We start from the raw sequence: 20,376 nt of genomic DNA, 5'->3' as shown, positions 1-20,376 counted from the left end.
CACGGGCCACGGGCCACGGGCCACCGGCCACCGGGCACCGGCCACCGGCCACGGGCCACGGGCCACCGGGCACCGGCCACCGGGCACCGGCCACGGGCCACCGGGCACCGGGCACCGGGCACCGGGCACCGGGCACCGGGCACCGGGCACGGGCCACCGGCCACCGGCCACGGGCCACCGGCCACGGGCCACCAGGCACCGGCCACCGGGCACCGGCCACGGGCCACCGGGCACCGGGCACCGGGCACCGGGCACCGGGCACCGGGCACCGGGCACGGGCCACCGGCCACCGGCCACGGGCCACCGGCCACGGGCCACCAGGCACCGGCCACCGGGCACCGGCCACGGGCCACCAGGCACCGGGCACCGGGCACCGGCCGCCGCGATGGGTCCCGGCGGGCAGCGCCGCTGCCGCCCCCCGCGCCTCCCTCCGCCGCCGGCCGCGGAGCCCGGCGCGGTGCAGCGCGGCCCCCCCCCCCCCCCCCCCGAGCCGCCCCCGCTGCGGCCGGCGCCGGGCTCGGGGAAGTTTGGCCGTGCGTGAGGATGCGGATTTATTCCTTCCCCCTCTCCTTCACCTTCCCCCCCCCCGCCTTCCTCCGCTGCCCGCGCTCCGCGTCCCCGCGGAAGCTGCGCCGCACAAAGCCCCGAGCGCTCCCGCGCCCCGCGTGTGCTTCAGGCTGTGTGCGGGTGTGCGTGTGCGGGTGTGTGTGTGCGCGAGTGGCGTTTCTTGTTCTCTTGCAGGGTACAATGTTAAAAAGCCACCGCTAGTCGCCCCCAGTGCTCCTACTCTCTGGGTCTTTTTGTCTCTAGTGCAGATTAAACGTCACGTCCGCACTTGAACTTGAATTTTATCCCATTGTACAGAGGCAGCCCCAGCCATAGAGAGACAGAGCGCTCCCAGAGAACCAGGACTCCGCCATCTTCACATTGCAATATATAATAGTAATAGCCAGCACCAGCCCAGCTGCACTGGGGGCTTCCTTCCTTCCAGTCCCAGTGCCAGGCGAGGGGGGAAGAGTGCAAAGTGGTGCAGGAGCACTGGCAATCCAAAAGCACCAGGGCAAAGCAGTGCCACTTGAACTGGGAAAGAGGAGACACAGTTTTGGCTACCCCTTTTCAAAAAAAATTCTCTCTATATATCTACCCAGCAAGGGTCAATCTCTGAAAAACATTTTTTTTTGGCAATTTTTGCGTGTGGGGGCAATCCCAATTCTAGTACTTTTTTTTTTATATTACTGCTTTTTTTTGCTTTTTAATTTTTTTTTTTTCTTTTTTATCCTCCTGGTGGAAAAGCGCACTTGCCAATTTGCCAAGCACTCTGGAAAGAGGGAAAGAGAAAAGTGTCACTGGCGGTGCATATCCTCCTAAGTTCAAGAAGAGATCTGGAAGTCCAAGTGGCAGAAGCAGTGGAGAAAAGACAGAGTGTGTGAAAGAGAGAGGAAAAAAAGAGCGAGAAAGAGCTTTTCCTGATGATGATGATGATGATTTTTAATTGAGAAGGGATCCCATCCAGTGCACCACAGCAGCAACAAAAACGAGGCTTTTTTTTCCTTTTTTTTTTTTTTTTTTTTTTTTTTGAAAGAAGAATAAGAACTCGGTAAAGAAGAAGAAGAGGAAAAAAAAGGAGGAGGAGGATCGCCCCCCCAACACCTCCCCCCAAACCAGTGCAGCTCTCCAGGCGATGCCAGTGTAAATGCCAGGGCAATGTCCCGTCGCAAGCAGGGAAACCCGCAGCACTTGTCACAAAGAGAGATTATCACACGTAAGTTTGAACTTGGAACCAGACCGAGCCGAAATCGAGGAGCAAAATTAGGGAAGGGGAGGAAGCGGTTGGAGGGGGGGGAGGGCGGGGGGGGGGGGGGGGGGGAAGACTCCAGAAGCAACCAAAGCTGGTAAATGACTTCAGAGAGAGGGAGAGGAGAAGGGAATTAAAGAGGGGAGGGGGGTGTGTGGCTAGGGGGGATGGGCTGGGGGTGGAGGGGGGGAGAAGCCCGAAGTTTGCTGCGCGTTTTTGCAGCGGTGCGGAGGTGAGGCGGGCAGGCAGGCGGCGTGGAGCGGGGAGAGCGCGGCGCGGCGCGGCGTGGGGCGGCGTGGGGCTGCCCCGGGGGAGCGGGTGCGTGTGCGGGGGGGGGGGGGGCGGAGGAGCGGAGCGGAGAAGGGCGCGCCGGGCCGGAGCCCCCCCCCGCCGGGGCTCCCCCGCTCGCCCCCGGCCTCGCTCCTCGCTCCTGGCTCCGGGGGCAGCGCGGAGCGGTGGGAAAAGTTGGCCGAGCGCCTTGTATCGGCGTGACAGCCGGGCCGGGGGGGGGGGGGGGGAAGGGGGGGGGGGCGGATCAAGGTGGGCAGCGTTAGGTGGGGGGAGAAGCGGAGCGGCCGGGGGGCACTTAACGGGGAGCACATGGGCCGGCCGGGGCAGCGCGGGCGCCGAGGCCCCCCCCCCCCCCCCCCCCCGAGCCCCCCCCCCGGAGCCGGGACGCGGGGCAGGGAGGTGGGCAGGCTGCACCCTGCCCGCCCCAGGTGCATCGCCGGCGGGGGGGATAACTCCTGCAAAGCGGGGCGGGGGGGGTGTGTGTGTGTGGGGGAGGCAGGATGGGCACGGTTGGGGCTAGAGCCAGGCAGGGGCTGCAGGGAGGCCGGGGGCGGGCGGAGGTGTCTGTCGGTGGCGGGGGGAGCGGGGGGAGCCGGGGCGGGGGACGGGGCTGGGGGGCAAGAAACGCGGGCCGGGCAGAGGCAGCGGTTGGGGGGACGGGGCAGGAGCGGCGGCTGCGCTTTGCCGAAGCGCCCATTGTGAAATGAAAACACACACAGATCTCCCACCCCCCAGCCCACCCCCGCCCCCCCCCCCCCCGCAAAAAAAAAAAAAAAAAAAGGGAAGGAAAAGATAAAGCGGGGGGAGGGAAGGAGGAGCCCCCCCCCCCACCCCAGCATCCCCCCTCCTCCCCGTTCCCACCCCTAAAGCCCCGGGAGAGGGGCGAGCGCCTGCAGGCACTCGGGGGCAGGTCCCCACGCCGAGCGCCCGGCTCCGCCGCTCCCGTCCCCGCGGGGCTTGTGCCGCGGGGGTGGGAGGGGGGGTGCCGGGGGGGGTGGTGGGCGCGGGCCCCCCCTGCGCTCCCCTCTGCTCCGCCGCCACCGGGGCACGGAGAAGAGGGGGAGTGGGGGGGGGCATTTCCCTCCGATAGCATTGGACCCGTTTGGGGGGGGGGGGGGGGGGCTGGTAGAAAATGTTCGGCGCGCCGTGGCGAGGTTTAGGGGGGGCGGAGGCCGGGCTGGGGTCCCGCACCCCGCCGGGAAGGCCGGCCGGACCCCCCGCAACACGAGTCCGCAAGTTGCCGTGCTGCGGGGGGGGGGGGGGGCGGCGGCGCGCACGGAGCCAGCCCGGGCTGAGCCTGAGCCGCGGCGGATCCGAATATTTATGTTGAGATTTTAAAGAATTTAAATAAATAAATAAAATATTCCCCCGGCTTCTCTCCCCTCCCCTGAAAGCCAAGAATAGGAGCCATCTGCCAGGAGCATTTGGTGCTTGCGAGCTCCTCTCTTTCTTTGTTACCGGTGATAAATTTCTGTTTGTAAGATTTCCTTGGGAATCGAGATATATATGTGTATATCATTTTTCTACCTCCTGTGAGATTTTATTTTCTTTTCGTAGCGGAGGGTTGTGAGGGGATGGTCTGGGTCCCGAAATTTCAATTTCTTTCGCTCTCTTTCCCCCCCCTTTTTTTTCTTTTTAATTTTTTTGTGGGTTTTTTTTGGTGTGCGCCTTTATTTTTTAACCCGTTCTTCGCCCCCCCTGCCCCCCCACCCCTCAGCCCATCAGCTGGTGAAACACAAATGAAGATACATCTGGTATTCAGGTCTTTCTGGGGGGTTTGTTTTTAATTCATTGTTATTTTGGAGTCAGATTTGCATCACCATAAAAGGTGGATTGTCCCCCTCCTCAACTCTCTCCCCTTCGTTAATTGCATTTTTGTTTTTAACCATCCGCTTTGGAAAATGCTTTTCTCTTTTTTGTTGGTGGCGTCTTAGGTTCTTTTTTTTTTTTTTTTTTTTTTTTTTTAGAAAAATCATCAACAAACCAACCCCTCTAAATGGCCCTGTGCAATTTGTCCCGCTTCTTTTCTGTTTCATTTGCGAGGAGATGTGGGGTGTTGAAAGGGGGTGTGCGGAAAATCTGGTTTGTTGCGCACGTCTGAATTTGTTTAAAGGGGTGAAACATTTATTTTCTCGCTGCTGTTGCTGCTGGGGGGGGGGGGGGAGGTGGGGTGGAGAAGAGAGCCAGGTAGGTTTGTTCTTCCAACTTGATCTCCTTTTCCGATCGCTTTACTTGAAAGTAAATAACGAGGCAGGAGAGCGTGGAAAGGTGCCGAGGAGCTGGGGGTACAATGGGTTTAGCGGGGAGGCTGGGGAGGAATGGAGAGCAGAGCGGTACGCAGCTTCCCTCCCTCCCCTCTTGTATTTATCTATCTCTCCATCCTGAGGAAGCTGGCGGAGAAATCAGGCTGCATACTGAACAGTGGCAGAAAAAAATGAAGGTATCGAGGGGAGGAGGGGGTGGGAGCCGGGGGGGGCTGCGGCTGGGGCTGGGGCTGGGGCTGGGGGAGCAGCCGCGCAGGCATCTCCGCGCACAGGCGCTGAGCCTCAGCTGCAGGCTTGCAGGAGGGGGTTTGGCAATCCCCGCGCTCCTGGGGAAGGTGTCATTCGTGGGGGGAAAGGCAGCCGGGGAGACTCTCCTCTGTGAGGGAGAGAAGGGAGAGTTTGGGAAGTAGCGGGCAAGGGCATGGGAAACCAAAACACTTACAGAAAAATAAAGCCAAGCCCAAGCCATGCCCCCAAAGCCGGGTTGAATTGACACTGTTTTCAGAAATCTTGAATTTATATCATGTTTAGCTTGGGCTTCCCCCCCCCCGCCCCTCTCTCTCTCTTTTTGGCATGTCAGGAGAGTTGCATTTCAGGATGGATTGGAGGTCTGTGCCAGGCAAGGAAAGAGAGACTGGGAGAGAGACTGGGAGAGAGAGGGAGAGAAGGGTTTTCTGACACTGCTCAGCTGGAGTTTATTGGGTTTCATGCTCTTGGTGTTCAGAGAAACGTTTAGACCCCGAGTGTAAGACAAACAAACAAACACAAAAAGCAGAGAGGCTGCAATGTAGCTGTGTTCCGGAGTCGCAGCCTCTCATTAGCACGGTGGTCTTTGAGTGGCCTGTCTGTCCTTGCCAGGCTCAGCCCCGCAGCCTTGCGAGGGGTGCATGTGCAGGACAAAAAGAGGGGCAACACATGGCGAAAAAAGAGCAGCTCTGGACCTTTCTTCAGTGGTGGTGGACATAACAAACTTGGTGGCCGCGCTCACTTAAATGGGTGGACAAAGCAAAAGAGGCGATTATGTAGAGACGAGGAGGAGGAGGCTGAGCTGTTGAGCTGCTCTGTGCAAAGAGACGTTATTTTGGTTTGATTCAAATTGCTGATTTTCCAGCTTAAGGTCTTTTTTTTTTTTTTTTTTTTTTTTTTTAACTTGACAAATCTGTTTTCAAACTAGCCCTGCATTTTGCATTTGAAGGAAATGTGAAAGGCGAGAGCATGTGAAAAGCTCGCTGGTAGCAGTTTTGCAGAAGGCGGCAAAGGAAGAACATTTCTGTAGAGCAGTAGCAAAGATTGGGAGGGAAAGGCACAGTGAAATCATACAATTTCAGGTAGAGAACCAGGTTTCCCAAGGAGGCTCTTCAGTACCTGGTCAACAGGTTCCCTAAGAAGAGTAATAATTTCCTTTATCGCTTCGTATTTGCACGTAGTCATTAAAAATAATAATTAAAAAACCCCTACGATTTTTTGCATGTCAAAGTTTTGCAAATTGCTTCAAGGAGCTTCTCTTAAAATGCATTTAGATTTAGTGCAATTAATGCGCTTTTCCTACAGACACCCCCCCCCCCCCCCAGTGTCATCAAGTAATACAAAGAGGATGTAATCTGTAACTGAAGAATTAAAGAGGAGATTATTATTATTATTTTGGAGACGGCTGACTTTTTTCATAACACCCGCAGAGTTGTGCACAGAAAAGCTTAACGTGCTTTTAAAAGACATTACACGTGTTGGCTTTAAATAGGAGAGGAAAAAATAATAATAAAAAAAAGAGGTTGTGTGCTGTCGACATCCAGGTTGCCTTTAATTTTAATATATTTGTATTGGACTTACAAGATAAAAAAAGCAAACTGGCACATTTTCATAGTTTCTGGTGTTTTAAAATATTTTTTAAAAACTGGTGCGGAGTAACTAGATTGTGGCTCTAGGTTGTTCCATCCTTTTTGGCAGATGTGCTCAGCGGCTTAAATAGATGTACAGCGGGTGAGAAATCATTCTGCATTTTTTTGCTGGTCGGCAGATGTGGAGCATGTTTTGTCAGGCTTATCTAAATATTGAGAAATAAGAGTCTTGAAGATTTTACAACCCGGCTGCCTTCAACAGCAATGGATGGAGCCCTCGTCTTGTGCAAAACCTAGGTTCCTCGGCAGAACAAAGGCTTGTCTTGCGGCATATTTGACAATAATTATGACTTAGAGGAGTGTGCGCTCGCAGAAGTAGCACGAATTATTGATAGCAGTCACCGGCTCCGGCTGACACCCCTTCAGCAGCTCTTCCCGTGGCGCAGCTTGCTGCTCGCCAACCTCCTCGCTTAAAAATCCGCCTCGCGCAAGATGCGCGCGTCCCTTCCCCATCTCCCACCGGCACCGCTTCCCGCCCCGTCTTGCCTGCTGCCGGAAAACACTTTCCAAAATAAACTTTGCTGGCTTTCCCCGCCGGGTGCCCACGGCTGCGAGTGGCGGGTGGTGACGACTAGGGGGAGCTCACAGCCCGTGGCACGGCCGGGCTGCCGGCGGCCACGGCCGCGGGGCTGCGCGGGGCTGCGCGGGGCTGCGCGGGGCTGCGCGGGGCTGCGCGGGGCTGCGCGGCCGTGGGAAGCGGCGCCCGCCGCTCCGCGCCGCGCTCAGCCCCGCGCTGGCACACGGGCCGTGGTGCCGGGACCCACGCGGCGCCCGCGGAGCGGGGCTGCGGGCGAGGCAGGGCTCTCTACAGCCAAACCGCGGCTGATTCACTGACTCGGGCGGACAGGAGCTTCTCATTAGAATTAGTTTTTAACAGTGCCTTTTAGTGTCAACATGCGGTGTTTAAATTCTGAATTTGTTGTTGTCAGATAGCGAGCGGGGTAATGATACCTGTACGTGAGCGAGTCGGGGGGGGGGGGGGGGGGGACCCAGGAAGGTCAGTTTGTTTATTCCAGTGGATGTAAAAGCACAGAGCGAGGAAGCTGGAGTTCTAGGGGAAGGTGTGCACAGCAATAAAGCAGACAAACACGTACATAATTTGGCGTTGATTACATGTCAGAAAGCCACATGTACCCCTGCTGAGAGGATCTGATATTAGATAGTTTATTGTACTTTGATCCTCAGGTTCTTGTAGCAAAAATCCAGAGAGTTCCTGCAAATGAAAAGAAGCCTTTTTTTTTTTTTTTTTTTTTTTTTTTTTTTTTTCTCCTAGAGGAATAAACACAAAATCACATCTGTCATGTAGAAGTTGCTGCTGAGCAGCTCAGAGGCTGCTGCACCAGGCTTGCGTTGTTCTCTGCTGCAGTTGCCTTGTGCGTCGTGGATGGACTTTAGCGGGACGATTGCTTGCCCAAACATATAATTTCATGCTGTACACATGGGAAGCTTTGATCAGTGGAGGCTTATTTCACCCAACCTGAGGAATTCATCAAGTTACGGGACTGTTAACATAGCACAAGTGTCTTCATATTTTTAGGGCGCAGTATGTGGATGGAGGTTATCCCGTGACAGGAAAGAGAGCTTTATTCTAACCTGAAAGAGAAGTAAATTAGGTCAGACAAAAGATCAGGGCTGTCATCAGCTGTACTAAAACCCTTCACTCTTGGCTAGAGAGGGCCAGCAATTTATCTGATGATTTCTCTACTTCATTTAATGTTTGAACTGAGGTAGTTGGAAGCATATAGACAGCAGCCAGCTCGTTTGACAGACGGGTAAGCTGAAGAGCAGAGTGCCCGGGCCGCTGCTGATGCTGCTGTTCCCCAGCCGTGGGGGAAACCTTCCCTTCTCCCCTCCCGAAACAGACCTTGCTGACTGTTGGTTTCCTTCCATTCCCTGTTAACTTTCACCAAGAGAAACGATCCCCCTCCCCTCCCCCTTGTCACCTCTGCCCACCCAGTGCACGCACACCCACTCTCCCCTTCCTCCTGCTCCCTCCTCTGCCTCCCACCCGTCCCACTCCCCCAGGTCGAAGCCCTGTGGAGAAGTCTCCCTGCAGAAACCTGCTACCCCAAAATGGCTCTCTCTCTTCCTGCCACAGCATTTCCTTCTTTTTTTGGTTGCAGTTTGGTCTCTCCAGGGTTGCGCTGCAGTTGTGGATTGAGTTTGGTCTCCCCTCGAAAGCCTCCAGAAAAAGCATGCAGGAAAATAAATGGGGGCTGGGGGTTACCGCCTGCTTTAAAGTTAGCGATACTGTAAAAGCAGTTGGTGAAGCATCAGCACTGGATGTAGACGGATTTATATATATGTATCTTTTTAACGAGGGAGGGAAAAGGCATCAATAACTGCGTGCATTGATAAATGCATGATTCATTCAGCTGCTCTTACTACAGCACCTTCCTCTTTCGTGTTTATTTACTTTCTTAAAATGTATCTGGGCAGGCTGCACACCGTTTCTCGGCACCCACGTTACAGCCTCAGAAGCAGTTGTGTGTTCAGCTCCTGAACATCAGTTAAATTTGCTCACTGTCTGCCCTCCCTCCCGAAAAGCTGTTGCTTGCTTGGTACCGTAGACCCTTGCTGGAGCTTTAAGTAGCAGCTTTTTTTTTTTTTTTTTTTTTTTTTTTTTTTTTTTTTTCAAATGATATATAAAAAATGCCTAAAGCGGGCTATTTGAAAACAAATTAAAGCAGAGGGACACACTTCATGCGTTGCAGGCACGCGCCAGGAGAAGGGGGGTTAGAAGAATATCATAATTTTACTGGCAAAAGTGACACCAGATCGGGGATTTGATTAATGGTGCAGCATTCATAGGGACTTAGTTCTGTATTTTTGACATATGCAAGTCTTTTGTGTAGTTGCCTCAGTGCAAGAAATTTTTTTTTTTTTTTTTTTTCCTGGAGCAGCTGATAATTTGTGTGTGTACTGGATATGCCCAAGGTACTTTCCAAAGAGTAAGCACTAGACAGCACAGTATAAAAAAGGAATCCAAAGTTAAGGGAGAAGAAAAAAAACACACTGGTTTACTTAACTTTTTTATGACCCCTTTTACTAAGCCACTGGAAGAAGCCATAAATTTGCTGAATGTTATAATGAATATGCTTCAATGAAAGTAAAAAAAAAAAAAGGCTTAAGAAAATTGTATATGAGCAACAGTGCTCCATACACAATTGAGAAACAGTCTCTTTTGAGCCTTATATTTAAGAAAAGAACTGAGCTGTTGTGTGTTTAATACATGTTCAAAACTAATTACTTAATTTTGATCATGCCTTTTAAATCCTTGAGTAATAATCTGTGCTTCCCATATCCTTTTCTACGCCAGTTAAAAGCCTGTACCCAAATACTGCTCCTTCTTTTGTGGCACCAAGGGCTCCTTTCTCTCCTTGGTTGTCGTTTAGTTTTAAATAAAACAAATGTATTCACTGGGGAACAAAGAGTGCTTTTATATCACATCATCGCATCCCATTTTATCTGCGGAGATTTACAGCTTCTGCAGTCTATAGGAGAGCCTGTGCATTTCCCGCTCTCAAAAGCAGTAAATATTTTTTTATGAACGTGTAGTTTACTTAAGAGGAGACTCGCCACTCCCTTCTCTAACGCTGTTCCTACTTTCTGGTGAAATAACATCCGACAAGTGCTGGGGATTCGCGCGGCTCCTTGGACGTTCGTGGGTCTGGCGTGGCGTGGCGTGGGTGGCGTTCCCCTGCCCCCCCCCCCCCCCCGGGCTGCGCGGAGATTTAAGCGCTTTCCCAGCGGTTCGGGCTCCTTCCGCGGCAGCTCCGCGCCGGCGGGGCGGGGGGGGTCCCCCAAGGGGCGGCTCAGCGCGGGGCTTGCCGTGGCGGGGGAGCCAAGTGGGGGGGTGGGTGTGGGGGGGTGGGTGTGGGGGGGTGTGTCCCCGCGCTGGGTCCGGACCCCCTCGGTCCCGGTCCCCGTGGGGCGGCCTGGGGGCTGTGTTATGGGTGTCGTGGGTGTCGTGGCCGGCCCCCACCGGCGTGTGGGGCGGAGGGGTGGGTGGGTGGGTGGGTGGGTGTGGGGCTCGCGTGGGTCCCCCCGCCGTTGGGCCCATCGCACTTTCCGGAGGGTCGCTTGGAAATCGGGGCAGAGCTGTGGGCCCTGGGGTCGCATCAAGTTGCCTCTTTGGGCCAACTCGGCCTCAGACTTCTATTTAGGGAGGAAAACAAAACAAAAAAAAAAAACAAAACAACACCAAAAAAAAAAAAAACCCCAAAACCCACCCAAAAAAAAAAACCAACCACCCCAAGCCGCCAAACCCCAAACTACAGACAATTGTTTTTCCGTCCTCAGAAAAATTAAAAATTGATGTGAGATAAGGGGCGCCCAGCACCGCGGAGCGCGCTGCTGAGGCAGGAGGCAGGCACAGGCTCAGCTCTGCACCGTGCAGCTGCAGGAGCTGGGGGGAGGCTCTGGGAACACGTTATTGATAAACTTCGGCGGCGAGGAGCTGTGCCGCCCGCTTTGAGCCGCGCTAGTCTGGGTGCAGCGAGGATCCTGACACCGATCTCGGCGATAACCCAGCTAGAGAGCGTGTGATCCGAGCTGTTTCCGTTAAGCTTGTTGATGTTACAGTAAAATGTGACATGTGGGTGGTGATTGAAGGGACATCGTTTTTCAGGCCTGCTTTGGGCCAACACCCTGAAGAGCGAGGCGCTTCCCTGTGCTCGCTCCCCACCTCGGCTGAGCTCTTTCTGGACGTGGCCCCCCCAGCCAGCGGCGACTGTGTGGCTGCGGCACGCGTGCGGGTGGCACCCCGAGCCCGGGCGCCGTGGCCCCCGTGGTTGGACCCCCCGGCAGCCCCGGCTGGTCCCGGAGAGGGGTGGCCCCGGGGGTGGCCGGTGCTTCGCCCCGCGGGTGGGCGCGAGGGCGGGCGGTGGCGGGGTGCCGCGGCGGGCAGGGCGCCCGGCAGCACCCCGAAGGCACTGCCAGCGCTCGCCTCGACCCCCCCCCCATTATCGATCCGTGCAGAAACCAGCCGTGGAGGGGGGGGTTCACACGAGATGCTTTGGCCCGGCACCAAACCGTTCCCTCTTCCCCCTTCCTCTGCCTCCTTTTGATACTGTGGGACGTGAAAAATGAGGAAGGGAACGGGTCGGCAACTTTTAGATCCCTTCTTGCCTTGGTTCTGCAGTGCAATAAACAGGCAAGAAAATAAATTACTGCCGCCTGGACCCAGCCTCACCCAAACCCTGTGAACAAGCATCCATGGTTCTGTCCTTTGAGGCCTTGGAAGTAGTAATTTTTAGTAACGCGGTCTTTTTCACTATTAATGGGTATGATTTCGAGACATCTGACAGGCAGAAGGCAGTTAGCATGTGCATTCGCTTTAATACTGGGCACGAGAGTATTGTCTGCATGGGGCACATATGCTCTAATGATGTCACCACAGTGAAGCAGGAGTGCTGGTGGTTTTGGGACAGCGCCTTGATGGAATTAAGGAGTTTGTCCACTGTAGTCTGGCGTGGTAGGCAGCCCGAGAGCTTGGCGATGCTGCTTAGCGTCCAGCCAGCACGTGTAATGCTTTTCAAAGCAAAGCAGACGGTTTAGGTTGTCCGGTTGCATCGATTTCCCGAAGCTGTCGAGTAAGGGGTGTCCCTCACGTCCCCGTGGCTCGCCCGGCCCCACTCGTGGCGCTCCCTGGGCGGGCAAGGCCAGGGCAGAGCTCCGGGCGCAGGGAAAGTGCCGGGCACACCTCGACACGCCCGGAGGAACGAGGGCACGAGTCCTGGCTGGAAATAGCTCGTTTGCATTTTTTTTCCTTTTCCCACGTAAAGGGGGATGAGATGTTTTCCATCCTCCCTTTTTGTGTGGCTTAATTTCTCCTTCTTAAAAAAATTATAAATTAATTTTAAATAAATACTCGTGAGGAAACACCCTCTTCCCCTCAAACCCAGCTACCAACAAACAGCAATAAAACCACAGAGTTAAATTCGAATAATGTGAAGCGACTCATTTGAAACCCACAGACACAAGTGGAGTCAGAACTTTAGATTGAGAGTGGCCTAAATTGCCCCATTGGTATTAAAGGACTCCTTAAACAGCCTAAGATCTTGGCTGCTGTATTAACCAGGCATGACCCGATGCGTTATGGGCTGGACTTGCAGGCTTTTTTCTTTTTTCCTTTGTGGGTTTTAAATCTCTCCTGTAATGTTACTTGAATGTAGGTTTTTAATGGCTTAATTGAGTTGTCAATAGGAAGCCTTTTTTTTTTTGTTTGTTTTTTTTTATTCTGAGTTTAGAAAAAAAAAAAACCCAAAGCAAATTGACATGGATAAAATGCATTTGAAGATCTATTCAGTATTTTGTTTTTCATTCTTTTATGTCTGTTTTCCATGTCCCGAATAAGGGGATGTAATACAGCTTCTGCATTGTTGGGTGTATGGCTGGTCTCATGCTTGATGATTTATTAAGCTCAAATCAGAAATAGAGTCGAGTAAAAAATCTTTTGATAATTTGAAACCCAATTACTACTGATCATGAGGGCTCGGCGTACCAAGAAAACAAAAAACTGATTTTTGGTAATGTGACGACTGCCAAAATATGAAGGAATACCAGATGTTATTTTAAAAAAGTGCCATTGCAGAGTCCTTGGAAGGAGAGAGTGAGCGATTGTAAGCGAATAGGCATATGTGGATTTAACTAATACTCAAATGAAGTGTAGAGCTGAAAAGAAAGAATTTGCAACAGTTTAGCTGTTCAAACCTCCTTCGTGTTTCCACAGACGCCTGGTTAGAACCCTTACCAAATGCAGCAGTTTTGCTACATTTTCTGAAGAGCACCATTTAAATCGCAGGCAAAAAAAAAAAAAAAAAAATCCTCACATCAAAAAGATAATAGAGTTCAGATCTGTGATTTTCTTTTTTATTTGTTACATATATATATATATATACAAATGCCAAAATTCAGCCTTTGTAATTTAAGAGATAGACTTTAATCTGAAGGCTTTACAGGAGTGTTAGGTGAAACCAGTAACAAGAATTTTCCCCCTTTGCCCCCTTTTTTCCTTACGACCCTTGGTTCAGTTCCTGTTTTTGTGTTGTCTTTTCCAGCTCTTTGTCCCATCTCCTGCGTGTGTATCTGCATGCCTGTGTGTGCCTTTCTGTATGGTTTTGTTGTTTTTTTTTTTTTTTTAATATTTTGACACACTGCTCCCCCTTAATAGGAATTCTTCCTAGAAATAGCACACACATTTCCAAAGGACTCTTTTCACAGTCCTTTTCTTTTGGCTCTAAAATGATGTATATGTAATTGGTAATTAAAGGTGCAAGCTCTCTTCAATATAAACAATATTGCTCAATGTTAGATCATTAAAGGGAACCGCAGCACTAAATAATTACCTTTTGCATCGTGACACGCTGTTCGCAGGCATCCACTCCCTTCCCAGCAGTCCCTGTTCAGCACAGGGTTATGGTTACATTTTCACTGAGGCAAGAAGGCATCTTTTCATGATATACATTGATGAATTAATTATGTAGTAATGTCTTCAAGCTCCTTTTAAACTTACGCTAAGGGGAAAGAGGTAATTAATGGTTTTCAGAAGGAACGTTGTGCTGTGTATTTGGTGAGCCTGGTGTCAGTTAGGGAACCGGAGTCTGCCCGTGCCCGTCACCCCCTCAGGCAGGACGGTCCGTGCTCGGGCACTCCTCGGGGTCCCCGTCCTCTCCTGCTGTCGCTGGTGCTGCTGCTGCTCTCCGCTTCGCTGGCAGCGGGCTCTGATGCAACCTGTAATACAGCTGGTAGAGACACCAATCCATTATTTATTCTGGAAGGCAAAAATGGGGTTGATTCTTTTTCTAAACTGCCCTTTTCACGGCTCAACCATTTTTGTTGCCAGGTAATACGTTTTACTTTCTACCTCTTGTCCCTTTCCTACTTTTTTTTTTTTTTTTTTTTTTTTTTTTCCTATTTGATGAAGAATGGGACAAAACTCCTTCTCTTTTTGGCCAGGAGGAGTATCCAGATCTGGATTATAGCATCTGTTTATCTCAGTCTTACTTCTCTGAGATATCTGTGCGACTAGCTTTCCCCAGGAAATCCATAAGCAAACTGCCTGGGCTAACAGAGAACATTTTTCCTCCTATTCCTTTAATCCTGATTCGATTAGAGGTCTCACTCGCTGATTTACATACTGTTAGTTCCTCTGTTTTGTTCAGCCCAAATCCTATAGTCCTTGCAGAGGCAAAACAGCCCTAGGCAAAAGTCAGTGGAAATTTTGCCTGAGTAAAGACCAAGGTCTGTATGATTTGGCAGTTACACGGCAGAACAAGAGAAAACAAACCAAAAAACATGTTTTGCCCCAGAAATCAATTGTGATTCATAATTATTTTATAATGGAAGAATTATCTTATAAATACCCATTAAAAACACACTCTTTTATTAATTGTGAAATGAGAAGTTACTTATTTCTTAGAAACTGATGCTGATCACTCAGAAATGCTTTCCCAGACCTTGGGGGTAACGGTATGAAATCCATCATGTCCGTGGGCAAGATTTAAACAAAAAAACTTTTATTAACTTATATACCAACTGCAGGGTTATTTGACATCAGGAAAACAGAGTGGAAGATTTCAGGCTCAGCCAGTATTCCAGTATGTTAAATAAGTACCTCATTCTCTTTCCCCGCTGTGTAGGCTTTTGAAACCCCTTAACTTCTCATGGAACGGTATCCTGCTTACTTTATTCTTGCAAATAGTTTGCTGTAATTTGTGCTAATGGGTGGTCGTTTAACCTTGTTGGTATCTTTGTAATGGGACAAGGTGGTACTAATTTTGTATGGCACAAAGAGCCCGGTCCTGCGTGTTTGGAGCACACAAGCTGTCCCCCTCTCTCTGAAATAGGAGGAGAGGTTTGGGTACATAAGCTTTGCTGTCTGAGGCCTTGGCCAGATGGCTGGGAGATGTGGTGGGAATGAGAGGATGGGATAAAGAGAGAGGAACTATTTCAGAGAGTGACTCGGGGCTTGAACGTTTGCAAAATGGCTCTTTGCTGATATCCTTGCAGCGCTGGCAGCAGTGGGAAGGAGCTGTCAGGAAAGCTATGCCAGGTCAGCCTTTCCATTTTGTTTCAGGCAGGCTTGGTTGCAAAATATCTTGAAATCATTCTGGGAGAGCGGAAAAGCTGAAAACTAAAAGAAAGATCTAATCAGGCTTGGCTTCTTTGGGAGGGTGGGGGGAGGCTGGGCCGCTCGTGATGCGTCCTTCAGAGTCTGTGAACATTCAAAGCAATCTCTTTTTCTTCTCCCCTCGCCCCTTTCCTCCCTCTTTCTCCTTGTCCATGTAAAGCAGAGGCTGACCATGTGGAACCGGCACTCGCCGACGAGGATGAGAGCCTGGCAATAGCAGAGCCAGGCGGCATCAGCATCGCTGCAGGCGGGACAGACCCCGACTTGTTAACCTGTGGACAGTGTCAGATGAACTTCCCGCTGGGAGACATCTTGGTTTTTATAGAGCACAAGAGAAAACAGTGCAATGGCACTGGTGGTGCCTGCTATGAAAAGAGCATGGATAAGAGCAGCCCTCCCCCCTCCTCACGTGCCGAGCTCAGGAAAGTGTCAGAGCCAGTGGAAATCGGGATCCAAGTCACACCCGATGAAGAAGACCGTCTTCTCACGCCTACAAAAGGAATTTGCCCCAAGCAGGAGAACATTGCAGGTACAGCATGTTTTACACTCAATCAACTGCCTAGGTAATCTTTCAACAAGGGCCCTCTAGAAAGTGCCATGAAACAAAGGCTTCAGTTAGAGGTCTTTGTAGGAGCCACCAGTCTGGAGGATCTTCGCCACTAGGCAGGGCTCAGCAGGGCTCCCCATGCCGTGTGCTGTCTGCACAGGGCCAGCTCCTGGAGAGAGGGGCCTCAGGCCCCACGGAGAGCCAAGGGACAGCCTGCACGTGTAGGAAAAAGCAGCAGGGTGGGGTCAGAACCCATTTCAGGAGCGTCCTTAAGCGGGGAGCAGTGGCGGAGGGATAGGGGACTGTGGTGAGATGCCCAGTGCGGTTCGGTTCAGAGACCCTTGGTGACATGCAGACTCACTGGGAAGGACCAAATCCCGGCTCCACTGAAGGCAGTGGAAAAATCCTCTTCCCACTGACAGCAGTGGTGAAGAGGATTTGGCTGTGAGGGCTAAAGCAGGGGTTCATGAAGTCCTTGCTCGTTCTTTCTGCCGGGGTTAGACGTCAGCTCCCTGGTCTGCGCCGCCGCCTGTGCTGCCCGCCCCGGGTCTCTGCAGCTGGCTGGAGCTGGGTGGGCGCCGCCTCCGTTCACCTGCACATCCCAAACGGGGCTTTTGGCCGAGGAGATGAGAGCAGAGGCTGGCCCGGCTGAGAAAACTACAGGCGTTTCTTTTCCCGAAACTCTCGCACGCGGTGCAGATAACATTTACCGAGTGAGCCTCCCCAGCTCAGAGGCGGGCAGGCGGGCGATGGCAGCCGCCTGGGCGAGCTGCTGTGCAGCGGTTCCTGCAGAGCGCCTGGCGTGGGGCCCCTTCCGTCGTGCGGGACGTTAACCCCCCCTGCCGTGGCGTGTTCCCCCGGCGGCAGTGAAAGGAAGGCTCTGCTCCCTGCTAGCGAGTCAGGGTTTTATGTTACACAGCAGGATCTCCCCTCAAATGGGCCTTTTCTGTTCAAATTGACTGTATCCCATACAGAAGGCCAGTGGCAATTTGACCTTGCTGCCACTATCCCGATTTCTCTAGGAGTTGTTCTATGGGATTAGATCTGGTGGTCCAGGATCCTGCCTGTGGTAGAGATGTTCCCATGAGGAGGATCCCCAGAAGACTTGTGAGAAGCTCCTATCTTTACAGCCGAAGCTTTAATAGACCGCCGCTTTCACCACTGGGGGTCTCTGAGCCAGCCCCCAGCATCTCTGACAGACTTAGCCACCATATAAATGAAGATGTGGGCTTTGAACTGCTGCAGCCTTCAGCTCTCCAGATGATCTGCCTCTCAGGAGAGGGCACATGCCACCCATTGCCCGCCTTGTTGTCTTCCAAGAATCGTTTTTGGGCGCGGGCACCATCTTGGCACGGGGCAGCTTTGGGGGCATCAGCAGTGGCAGCCTGTAAGCAGCCCTACCGTGAGACCCGGGCCAGTCCCCTCCCCAGCCTTTTTCGGCTTTCCCTACCCTTTCGCGGTTGCGAATGCATTTCTTGGCGGGGAGGACTACCTCGCGGCGTAGCAGTTTTGAGGGCTAGACCTCTTTCCCATTTGGTGGGAGCCAACGAGGAGCGCTCGGGGCGTTCTCCCCCAGCCTGCCGGAGGCCTCCCGGACGGCGCTGAGCACTCGCAGCAGCTGCTGGGCTCCGAGGGGGTGACGGCCCGCAGCCCCTTGCAGAGGATGCTCAGTGCTTGGGTCCAGGGCACCTATGCTGCTGTTGCAGTCCAGATCTCCCCCCTTACTAGTCTGTGCCCAAGTTCAGTCCACAGTGAAATACCTCCGTGGCTGTACCCGGGGCAGAGGGTGCCGTCCCACCCCAGCTTCTGGGGGTCAGCATCAATGTAACTAATGTTTTTGCCATACAAAAAAAATCTGTCGGGCAGGGAGTGAAGGGGGGGGATGTTCACACGTGGAAAAGGCATAAAAAAAAAAAAAAAAAAAAAAAATTAAAAGCCAATCTGGAGCACCTAATCTCTTTCAGACTAAACTGAATATCAAATGAAAATATGTAGGAAAGATTTTGAATTGAGAAAAATAAAAGGGTTTATCATTTGATTGGCATTTTCTCAGCAGTGCACAGAGATAGGGACATCCACTAAATAGTGCAGTAATAATACTTTCTCAATTAGGAGCCCAGCTCTGAGATAAAAAGGTGCAGTGTCCTTCCATATTTTTTTTAATAGCAGCGGATAGTTTTCAATAGTAGGATAAAAGCCTCACATTACAGCCATGGAGGGTAGCCATGAAAAACCCACAGAAGTCATTCACTGGAAAGGCTTTAGTGGGATATACCAAACCCCTTATTTATATTTCAATAGAAAGGCTTTCTGCATTAGCCAAGAAAATCAGAATCTGCATTTAACATTAAAGGTATTTCCCAGTGAGCGGCTGTAGAGCATTGTTGTTAGATTTGTTAAAAAAAGAGACTAAATACGATTTCATAAAAGGGAAACTTAATCTCTAAGGCAGCTTTCTCCCACCCCGCCACCCCCTTCCTTTATTTTTTTATTTTTTTGGTAATAATGCAACAGCCTACAGTATTTTTACTTTATATGTGACGAAAGATATTCTTAGCCTTTCTGTACTGCGACAGGAAGAATGAATTTCTTTATTCCACCAAGAAATATGTAAAATAATCCCTTAGAAGTATGGGGAGATATGTTTGTTCAAAGCATTTAAAATGTTATTTTAATCAAAGGCACAAAACACTCTACATGCTGTGTCAGCTAAAGGAGACCATTACATTTTAACAGCAAATCATGCTCTTTTTCCCTCTCCTAGCTGCCCCCCCCCCTCTTTGAAACTAACTTTTTTTTTATTAAATAAAAAGGCGAAAAAGATTAAAGAATGAAAAAACTTCAGTAGCTCAAATGTATAAAGTAATTTAATATGGTGGAAGCATTAATTATTTTAGCTTAATTGAATTCTGAGGACTGCAGTAGTTGCATTTTTGTAGACAAGCTCTGTTTATTATTTCTTTGTGTAGATTAACAGTAAAGGAAACATAGATAACTTTCAGTTATTTATTGTAAAATAAATGTGTCAATTCATGTGTAAAGCAAGCTGTTCAAAGATAATTGAGTCTTTATATTTGAAGAGGGAAACCAGAAATCACCCACTCGCCACTCCGGCTCCCTGAAATATGCTGCCACCGCTGCTGCCCTCAAATAGGTTTCAACTTCTCTCCTTGATCTTTCGTTATTTTTGTAGGCCTTCTGATTTGGTCGAAATGCTTCGTGCAGCCTTCCGCAGTGTGACTGAGCCGCCAAGCCTTACAGCTTCCCGCGGCTGAGCGTGGTGAGGCAGCGCCAGGCGCCCAGCTCGGCTCTGTCGTTGCACCTCCCTTCCCTCTGGGCCTGAGGATGTCGGGGGGCAGCACCGCTCCAAGCCTGCACCCTGGCGCAGGGTGCTCTGGAGTCCTGAGCTCCTTCCTTCTCTCTTTCTTTCTGACTTCCTTCCTTTCTTGGTAACTCTGCTTGTCCTGGGCGCTGAAAGCCTCTTGGCCATGCAGCAGACCTCGTGCTGCTTGGAGGGGGGCAGGTAGAGCTCAGGAGCCTGCAAGAATTAGCATGCACACAGCGCAGATCTCCAGCTAGCGTTTCTAGATATCAGTAGAGACAAAAGCAACTTCATCTCCGCAATCAGCTTTTAAAGATCTTCTGATAACGAAGTCTGTCTTCTTACCTTGACTGGTAACTTGCAAATCCACACTTTTCAAGGTGTTACCACTGTCCGTAAGGTCTGTGGTAGCACGTTAGCTGGGGCACTGGGAGGATGTGACTTGCTTAGGAGCAGTTTGTCCTATTAAGTGGTTTGTTGTTTTTTGTTTCTTGTTTTTTTTTTTTTTTTTCAAATTGGCTGACCTGTTTGAAAATCAGTTCTACCTCTCATACAGAGGGTGTGATAGTATCGAGCAGATGTACCAGATTGTTGCACAGCAAAACACAGCCAGGCCAATGAGATGGCTAGGAGTTATCAGTCACTGCTTCTTTCCCTTCACCGCTGGCAGGTATTTTGGAAAAAATTAGACTACTGTTGTATTTTATACTTCTTTTTATCCTTCGTATTTATCAGATCTTGGGCATAACCGGGTGACCTGCCTTGGCTGAAGGAGGCCCTGGGGTGGTGGCTCCCGCTGCCCTTTGTCTGCCGGTATCTCCCGTCCGTCTCACGGCCCTGCTGGGCTCGAGGGCCACCAGGCTGCTCTTCAGCCCTGCTCTCTGAAACGATCCAGATTAAAGAAAAAGTACCATTCAGCTTGGTTTTAATGCGGGATGGTTTCAGAGAACCCCGGCTGTGAAGGGAGCCTCTGTGGGGTAGGCACCACTTGGACCAGACTTTCTCCGGCTTCACTGGTGGGCCTGCGTGCTCCAGGCAGTGCACCCTCGTGGCCAGAGAACCACACCAGCAGCAGAGGCTCATTGAGACAGTGTAGTTAATTTCTGCAAAGACAGTGTTAGGAGAGGGG

The 20,376-nt window shown here is 51.4% G+C and overlaps 1 protein-coding gene across 5 annotated transcripts in view; it reads left to right on the top strand.

The window, feature by feature from the left end:
- Positions 1-889: 889 nt before the first annotated feature.
- The window catches only part of BCL11B (BAF chromatin remodeling complex subunit BCL11B), a 96,886-nt gene continuing 77,399 nt past the window's right edge, over positions 890-20,376 (top strand). For 2 of the 5 annotated variants that reach the window (XM_042791153.1, XM_042791150.1), the window contains exons 1-2: positions 890-1,762; positions 15,539-15,907. In XM_042791153.1, the coding sequence (XP_042647087.1) occupies positions 1,705-1,762; positions 15,539-15,907 (427 nt within the window). In that variant the 5' untranslated portion in view covers positions 890-1,704. Of the gene's footprint in view, positions 1,763-4,482; positions 4,527-15,538; positions 15,908-20,376 lie in introns of those variants that run through there. The other 3 variants (XM_042791154.1, XM_042791151.1, XM_042791152.1) reach the window with 2 other exon arrangements.

Source organism: Tyto alba, unplaced genomic scaffold, assembly GCF_018691265.1.
Source record: "Tyto alba isolate M040663 unplaced genomic scaffold, T.alba_DEE_v4.0 Super-Scaffold_18, whole genome shotgun sequence".
Classification (NCBI taxonomy): Eukaryota; Metazoa; Chordata; class Aves; order Strigiformes; family Tytonidae; genus Tyto; species Tyto alba.
Note: the sequence above shows the minus strand (reverse complement) of the source record. Positions and strands in the feature narration are given on the sequence as shown.